This window comes from Bos indicus, chromosome 2, assembly GCF_029378745.1.
Source record: "Bos indicus isolate NIAB-ARS_2022 breed Sahiwal x Tharparkar chromosome 2, NIAB-ARS_B.indTharparkar_mat_pri_1.0, whole genome shotgun sequence".
Lineage (NCBI taxonomy): Eukaryota > Metazoa > Chordata > Mammalia > Artiodactyla > Bovidae > Bos > Bos indicus.
In genome coordinates, this window is record NC_091761.1 from 23895942 (window position 1) to 23904716 (window position 8775).

An 8775-nucleotide genomic window follows, 5' to 3' on the forward strand; every position below is an offset into this window, starting at 1 on the left:
GTTCAAAAAATGGCATGCCATGAATTTCTGCAAATGGAAATATGCAGTCTATTATCTAAACAATTCACTCATGAGGAAGTACCATTATTTATAAGGACAAGAGCTTGATTTTCTCTTCTTTGATAATTTGTCTTTCCTAAACTATTAAATTTAGATTACTTATCACATTAGCAGTCTCTTCACTTAGCTTCTCTACATAATTCTCTATGATTTAAACGTCACTTCAATTCTCTTACTATTTATTGCACACAACTCTTTTAATATTAGCACATATCATCTTAGACGTAAATAGGGCAGTGCCTGCCAAAAAATCTTGCTACTGTGTGGTAATTGAAAGGCAAAATTATTTCTCAGATATATTAAGTTATTCAAATGAGCCACATTTAGTTTTTTTCAAATTATTTAATTTTTTCAACAAAGGCCTATATAGTAAAGTATGCAAAGCACGTCACACTTAAGATTTTCAAGTTTGATCTGGTTACGAATCTGCTAATTGTAAAAATTTCAATATGGCAGAGTGCAAAATATTTCCCCCAAATGCAAATAGAGATGTCATGCAGATAACTGCAAGACATGAATCACTGCCCTGCTGCATCAAACTGGAAAAATCAGAGGCAGTTCACTCTGCAAGATCTCTCACCCAGTTCTTAAAAGTTCAGATGCATCACCTTTTAATCAGGGTAACAAACTAATTGCTAACATCCTGGGTAATGTTTACTGCTAAACCCACAATCTGGACAAACAGAAAATTATGCTGTCAGAGCCTGCAAACAACTGCAGTCCGCTGTTACACTGCACCCTCCTTACACAGGGCTGTCGTCGGGAGTTACAGTGCTTTACGGGTTTAATTTTGTTAGAGTAAGGGTCTCTTCCCGAGAGGTAGGGTATTAAGACGAAAGCAGTCTCCCGCGTGACCTTCCTAACACAGACCTTGAGCGAGCGACTGCGGGGGCAGAAGCTGAGAATTTCAGAAGGCACTTGACAGCTCAACTGGGTCCTTCACACTTGGCTTTCAGGAACAAAAAAAAAAGCACGTTACTCTGCACCTGCCTCTCCACCCACCCTCCTTGAAACTTATTTACCCCTAAGGATCTAAACAGCCAGAAGAGGTAGGAATCTAGTCTCTCCGGTGATGCCTAGGAAAATAAACCCCCGACCCGAGCGCCGAGCCGGGAGTCGAGAGGGGCAGGAGGCGAGGAGACCTTGAAGGAGGGGCGAGGGGGACCTGGAGGGGCTGGGGCTCCCCTCACTGCGCCTCAATTTCTCCACCACGTGTGAAAATCTCGCGCACCTGGTGCCCCAAGAGAGACCGGGGTCTGCGTCCCCTGGTCCCAGGCGCGGATCCTCCGCTCCCTCCCCGCTCAGGGACCCTCCTCCCGCGGCCCCGGCGGGCGTCCCCGCGGCGGTCTCCGGGCAGAGACAGTGCGCGGAGCCCCGCCCGGCGGGGGCCCTTCCCCGGGTACCTTTTATCCAGACAGGCGATCCACTCGGCCGAGGAGGAAGAATGGGCAGCGTGCGCAGCGACCATGATGGGCAGCGGCGCGCGGTGTCCCCAGGCTGCGGCGACCTCCCGCGCTCGCTCTGCCTGCGCCTCGCCCGCGCCTCGCCAGCCGCGCGGACCCGCTCCTCCCCGCCCGCCTCGCGCCCAGCGCCGCGGCCACGCGCCCGCCCTCCCCGCGGCCCGCCGGGCGGGGGGCCAGCAAGGGAGGGGACCCGAGGGGCGGGCCGCGGGGACCGCGCTGCACTGCGGCGCCCGGGGGTGGGGAGTCCCGCGGTCCCGCCCGCTGCGGGGAGGGGGCTGGGGGGCGACGCCGGGTGGCAGGCACCTGCGACAGGTGGCTGCTGCGTCTCCGGGAGACCTGGGCCGCACCCCTCACCTCGGGGCCTCCGGAGCGGGGAGGGAAGGAAGGCGCCGCGGGTGGGGGTTGGGGGACGGGGACGGATGTCAATGTCTATATATTTTTCATACAGCAAATGCCACTAAAATGGCTGCTGCCTCTCGGTTTCCTTAGAAACCCATTAGTCTCCCTCAGCAGCTGTCAAAACTTGCTGGGGGTTTCCTGCTCACCTTTGCTGTTTCTCCTTCAAAAAGGGATGGAGAGGAGGACTATCTGACTTGGCCTGGAGACACCGTCAGGGGTCCCAGTCTCCCCTGGGAGCTGAGGGAGGCCTGGGATGGAACGGAGAGGCAGTGCAGGCACGGCCGGAAGCCCAGAGGGTAGGCCAGGGCCCAGAATGGTGACCAGCGGTGACGGTTGTTTAATCACTAAGTTGTGTCCGACTCTTTCGGACACCATTGACTGCTGCCCGCTAGACTCCTCTGGCCGTGGGATTTTCTAGGCAAGAATACCGGAGTGGGTTGTCCTTTCCTTCCTTCAAGTCATGACTGAAGGGTTGACAAACTGAAGTTTGAGGCCTTGAACCTTGCAGTTGCTGGGGCTCCCATCACCTACTCAATGAAACACACACAAGCACACAATTAAGAATGGCGAGCAGTGGGGCCAGGGCAGAACTGTGGTTCGGATCGGGGACCAAGTTCCCACCACCCTTGGGGTAACCTGAGTGGTTGGCCCCACGTGTCCTTCACTCCGTGTCTGGAGTGTGGAAGGGGTGGTCACTACACCTGTCTCTGGTAGGTGTACAAAACTAATGATATGCTTAGAAGTTCAGTTGCACTCTGTCAAAAATCAAATTACACACCAGTGGTTGCTTAGGAATTTGGGGACAAGTTAAATCTTTTAGACTACTACCAAGCAGTGTTTTGATACTGATGGTGCATTTGGAAACAGACAATGAGGAAGGAGACAGAGCGTTGCTAACCTCACTCTGTTATTTTTTTTCTCTCCTACTCTCCTCTCATTCCTCTGCTCAAAGGATGTTCAAGGGGACTGGAGAGAATGAAACAGCAGGTGCATTCTGGCATCCTAATAAAAGCAGGTGCATTTTATCCCAATACAACTCCTCCAAAGAATCACCATTTCCCCTCTGCTCCCTAGCCAGGATCTGGTCTCAGACCTACCTCTGTTCCCTCAGCAACATCGCCTGGTTCAGTGTTTATCCCTCAGGTAACCTCCATCCTGTGGATTTCTACTGTGTTGAAGGTAAATAACATTTAAAATGTTATACTATACAATGTTATAGTATGCCAAAGGTATTTTTGTTGTTGCTTTTTTTCATGACAGAGGTATGAAGAAAGAGATGAGTCTCCTATATTTATTAAGATTCACTTATAAAGGCATCAGAGAGCTCTTGAGAACATTCCAAGGTCACCAAATGCTTTCTCAAAATGTCTTTACTCAGAGAATATTTAAAGGTAAGGAGCTAGAGGAAAAAAGGACTGCGCATGACCTGTCATTACTGGAGGCTTGGAGTTGCTATCATTTTTAGCTATGATACTAATAATAGTCATCGTTTATTGAACATCCGCTGAGTGTCAGGTGCTGTGCAGAGTTCTCTACATGTGTTACCTTGTTTAATCTTCGGAACATTCTATGAAGCAGTCAGAAGGACAGATGTCAGGATTACTCTACAAGGAGAGACAAACGTCTTTGAAAATGTAACGAACTAGAGAAAATTGTTTATCAGTACTTCCAGGGAGAGTGTTGACTGGCTTGGAAAGAAGATGTTGATGAGCTACTTGGAGTGGGAGGGAAAGCCCAAGGCCCCTATTATGCTTGTTAGGGACTGTGGTCTGATGAACTACAAGGCCTTTGTTTTGCCCTTCAGGGACCCTGCCTTTCCTCTAAATAGAAATTAAATGATCATTCAAAGGATCCTTTCGAAGGAGCACCAAGAATCACTGACTTCCCTGAACAGGCACATGTCCCTATCCAGCCCTGGATGTAGGCTCCAGTCACTGCAATATACTCACTGAGACACTGAGCCTTGAGAGGGGTTCATACCTTGCTGGTGAGACCCTAGCTACTGGAGCAGGAGGCCTTGAATCGGATTTGGGTCTGTCTGATTCCACCCCCATTGCACTGGGCAATGGTGTAACTGGTTTTGTCTATAGCATAAGGGTAGAAGACTTGTCAAAAATGACTGCTCAGGGGATAAGAGTAAAATGATTATAAATTGTTTTTCATGATAATTTTAAAAATAATAAACCTGTCCAGTAGGGGAAAGGAAAAAAGAACATGTATTGATCTGTAGGCGGAAAATAAATAAAAGTGTAGATAAAAAGTAAATATTACTGAGAATGCCACCATCTAGAGATAACACTGCTAATGTTTTAGCACATTTCATTCTATATTTTCTATTTTTAAAAGATAAAATCACACATACACCCATAAACACATACATATAACTTGCTGCTTACATTCAAGTATGTATATATGAAAAAAAGTATGTACATAAGTGTATGCCTGCATGCTAAGTCTCTTCAGTCATGTCCAACTTTTTGTGACCCTATGGACTGCATCCTGCCAGGCTTCTCTGTCCATGGGATTCTCCAGACAAGAATAGTGGAGTGGGTTGCCATTTCTTTCTCCAGGGGATCTTCCCCACCCAGGAATTGAACCAGTGTCTCTACTAGCTCCTGCATTAGCAGGTGGGTTATTTACTATTACTGCCACTTAGGAAGCCCATACATGTGTATCAATACATGTATTCATACAGACTTGAAAGCATTATTTTATAGGCTACTTTTTCTACTTGGAATGGAAAAATGCTTTGTGTGTTTAAATGAAATTTTCATTAAAAATTTTTACTGGCTATGAAATATTCCAACATATTGATGTAATTAAACTTTTTAAAAACTGAGATATAATTGACATACTAGTTTCAAGTATACAACATAATGATTTGATATCTGTATTCATTGCAAATGATCACCACAATGTCTAGTACATACAGTACCACACACAGCTATAGTTTTGTGGGTTTTTTGATGAAAACTTTTAAAATTTACTCCCTTAGTAACACTTTCTTTTGAGGCCTATTATTTTGATTGGCAAAAATCTGCTTAATCTCCTTCCTATAGCTTAGCCTTCAATTAGAGAGCTAAACATCTCCACTGTTGATCTCTAAGGAGATGAGCCGAGAAATGGTAAGACCCAGGGGTGTTAATGCTGTTTTACTAGTTGTAGAACATTGAATGGGTTCCTTAATGTTTGAGTTCCATTTTGTTCATCTGAGAAGAGGTTCAAAGTTAGGAATTTGAGGACAGACAACTGAGTTCAAATTCCAGCTTCATCTTCTACTGCTGCTGCTGCTGCTGCTGCTAAGTCGCTTCAGTCGTGTCCGACTCTGTGCGACCCCATAGACAGCAGCCCACCAGGCTCCGCCATCCCTGGGATTCTCCAGGCAAGAACACTGGAGTGGGTTGCCATTTCCTTCTCTAATGCATGAAAGTGAAAAGTGAAAGTGAAGTCGCTCAGTCGTGTCCGACTCTTCGAGATCCCATGGACTGCAGTCTACCAGGCTCCTCCGTCCATGGGATTTTCCAGGCAAGAATACTGGAGTGGGGTGCCCTTGCCTTCTCCACATCTTCTACTAAGTAAACACTTAAAATGAATTGCTTAGCCTAAGACTCTATTTCATCACCTGTAAAGTGGAGAAATTAATGATGTTATACATGAATATGTTGCTTGTAAAACATTTAACATAAGTGCCAACCATGTGGTATGCACTCAATAACTCTTAGCTATTATTATTATTATTCTCTGTACAATGAAGATAAACAGAATCTGCCTGCTGCATTTTACAGGGATTTGGTGACTATCAATTTCGATCACTTATACTGAAGGGCCTTGACCTTTGTAAATTGCAAGTGATCACTGTGTAGAGAACAAGAGATAAATGTGCCTCCTAGAGAAACCGCAAAGCTTTCCAAGGACTTCTTTAAACTTAATCTCACAATCTTTCCTGCATTCAGTCTAAGCCTAGCTCTACCATTTCCATAGGACAGCTATAGGTTATTGCAATGTGTATTAATAGATCAACAGCCCAGTAATTGAAAAAAAGAAAGTGAAAGTGTTAGTCGCTCAGTGGTGTCCAACGTTTTGTGACCCCATGGACTGTAGCCTGACAGGTTCCTCTGTCCGTGGAATTCTCCAGGCAAGAATACTGGAGTGGGCTACCATTCGCTTCTCCAGGAGATCTTCCTGATCCAGGGTTCGACTCGGGTCTCCTGCATTGTGAGCAGATTCTTTACCATCTGAGCCACCAATTCCATTCTGGGAATTCTATTGAAGATTGAACATTCACTCCTATCCATGTAAGGGGAGAATCTGATTCACCATGTTTTAGGTACCTTATAGACAGTGGGTTATTTAAAAAACATCTAACCATCACTCCAGCTGTTGATATAACCTATTCATGGAAGAAACTGTACTTTCCAGATGAAGTTATAATAGCAGTTTTAATGTTTTCTCTTACTGTCCCTTTCAGTTCGGTTCATTTCAGTTTAGTTACTCAGTCATGTCTGACTCTGCGACCCCATGGACTGTAGCATGCCAGGCTTCCCTGTCCATCAGTAACTCCCGGAGTTTACTCAAATTCATGTGCATTGAGTCGGTGATGCCATCCAACCATCTCATCCTCTGTCATCCCCTTCTCCTCCTGCCTTCAATCTTTCCCAGCATCAGGATATTTTCAAATGAGTCAGCTCTTTGCATCAGGTGGCCAAAGGATTGGAGTTTCAATTCAACATCAGTCCTTCCAATGAACACCCAGGACTCATTTCCTTTAGGATGGACTGGTTGGATCTCCTTGCAGTCCAAGGGACTCTCAAGAGTCTTCTCCAACACCACAGTTCAAAAGCATCAATTCTTCGGCACTCAGCTTTCTTTATAGTTCAACTCTCACATCCATATGTGACTACTGGAAAAACCACAGCTTTGACTAGGTGGACCTTTGTTGGCAGAGTAATGTCTCTGCTTCTTAATATACTGTCTAGGCTTGTCATAGCTTTTCTTCAAAGGAACAAACATCTTTTAATTTCATGGCTATAGTCACCATCTGCAGTGATTTTAGAGCCCAAGAAAATAAAGTATCTCACTGTTTCCATTCTTTCCCCATCTATTTGCCATAAAGTGATGGGATCAGATACCATGATCTTAGTTTTTGAATGTTGAGTTTTAAGCCAGCTTTTTCATTCTCTTCTTCACTTTCATCAAGAGGCTCTTCAGTTCTTCTTCACTTTCTGCCACAAGGGTGGTGTCATCTGCATATCTGGGGTTATTGATATTTCTCCCAGCAATCTTGATTCCAGCTTGTGCTTCATCCAGTCCAGCATTTCACATGATATACCCTGCATATAAGTTAAATAAGCAGGGTGACAATATACAGCCTTGATGTACTCCTTTCCAATTTGGAACCAAATTTCTCTTCAAGAATCAGAGATACCAAGGAAAAATTTCATGCAAAGATGGGCACAATAAATGACACAAATGGTATAAACGTAACAGAAGCAGAAGATATAAAGAGGTGGCAAGAATACACAGAAGAACTGTACAAAAAAGATCTTAATGGCCCAGATAATCACAATGGTGTGATCACTTACCTAGAGCCAGACATCCTGGAATGTGAAGTCAAGTGGTCCTTAGAAAGCATCACTATGAACAAAGCTAGTGGAGGTGATGGAATTCCAGTTGAACTATTTCAAATCCTAAAAGATGATGCTGTGAAAGTGCTGCACTCATTATGTCAGCAAATTTGGAAAACTCAGCAGTGGCCACAGGACTGGAAAAGGTCAGTTTTCATCCTGAACCCAAAGAAAGGCAATGCCAAAGAATGCTCAAACTACCACACAATTGTACTCATCTCACATGCTAGCAAAGTAATGTTTAAAATTCTCCAAGTGAGACTTCTACAGTACGTGAACCAAGAACTTCCAGTTGTTCAAGCTGGATTTAGAAAAGGCAGAGGAACCAGAGATCAAATTGCCAACATCCACTGGATCATAAAAAAAGCAAGAGTTCCAGAAAAAGATCTACTTCTGCTTTATTGACTATGCCAAAGCCTTTGACTTTGTGGATCACAATAAACTGTGGAAAATTCTGAAAGAGATGGGAATACCAGACCACCTTACCTGCCTCCTGAGAAATCTGTATGCAGGTCAAGAAGCAACAGTTAGAATCAGACATGGGACACTGTCCCTTTAAACTTGCTCAATGAGGGTAATTCTGTCCTTACCACTGGATATAGTTTTTTCTCTCCCTTATAGGTAATATAAAGCATTATTCTTTTATGAGACTATCCAAACCAATGTATTACTAACCTGGCAGGCTACAGTCCATGGGGTTGCAAAGAGTCAGGCATGACTGACCAACTATCACTCAGTCTTTATTCAAAGATAAGAATTCTATCCTCCTCCACCATCTAGAGCTGGTCACAAGCAGGTGTCCAGCCTTCAGGAAGGAGGATGTGGTCAGCTTCTTCTTTCCTTGCTCATCTCTGTTCGTACTTAATACCTGCTGGCTTTTACTCTTCTAGGAACAGAGGAGTAAAGAGAGGAGGTGAAGAAAGGAACAGTTACTTGGCTGGGATAGTTGTAAGATGTCATCACATTTTCTGGGACTGACAAAGGTGTCTTTCAGATGCTTTCATGTATTCTTGGGCAGCCTCCTTGCTGGCTCTTGGAACATGAGCAGGTGTCACTCATTTGGTGACAGACCTAACTCCCCATTCAGATCTGGCTCTCCTGAGGCCCCCTCCAAACTCCCTTTCTCCCTAGGAGTCCCAGTTTATCCTCTACTCACATCCCAGGCGTCCTCTGAGCAGGACTTAAAGTGGCTATAGGATGGTTCTGTCTTGTGTGGCCCCAGCTGGTCA

General features: G+C 45.0%; 1 protein-coding gene across 2 annotated transcripts in view; it reads right to left on the reverse strand.

Annotated features, from left to right (window-relative positions):
* Positions 1-1616, reverse strand: part of RAPGEF4 (Rap guanine nucleotide exchange factor 4) — a 333429-nt gene extending 331813 nt beyond the window's left edge. For both annotated transcript variants that reach the window (XM_070803236.1, XM_019970793.2), the window contains exon 1: positions 1464-1616. In XM_070803236.1, coding sequence (XP_070659337.1) covers positions 1464-1528 — 65 coding nt within the window. In that variant the 5' untranslated portion in view covers positions 1529-1616. The remainder of the gene's footprint in view (positions 1-1463) is intronic.
* Positions 1617-8775: the final 7159 nt, after the last annotated feature.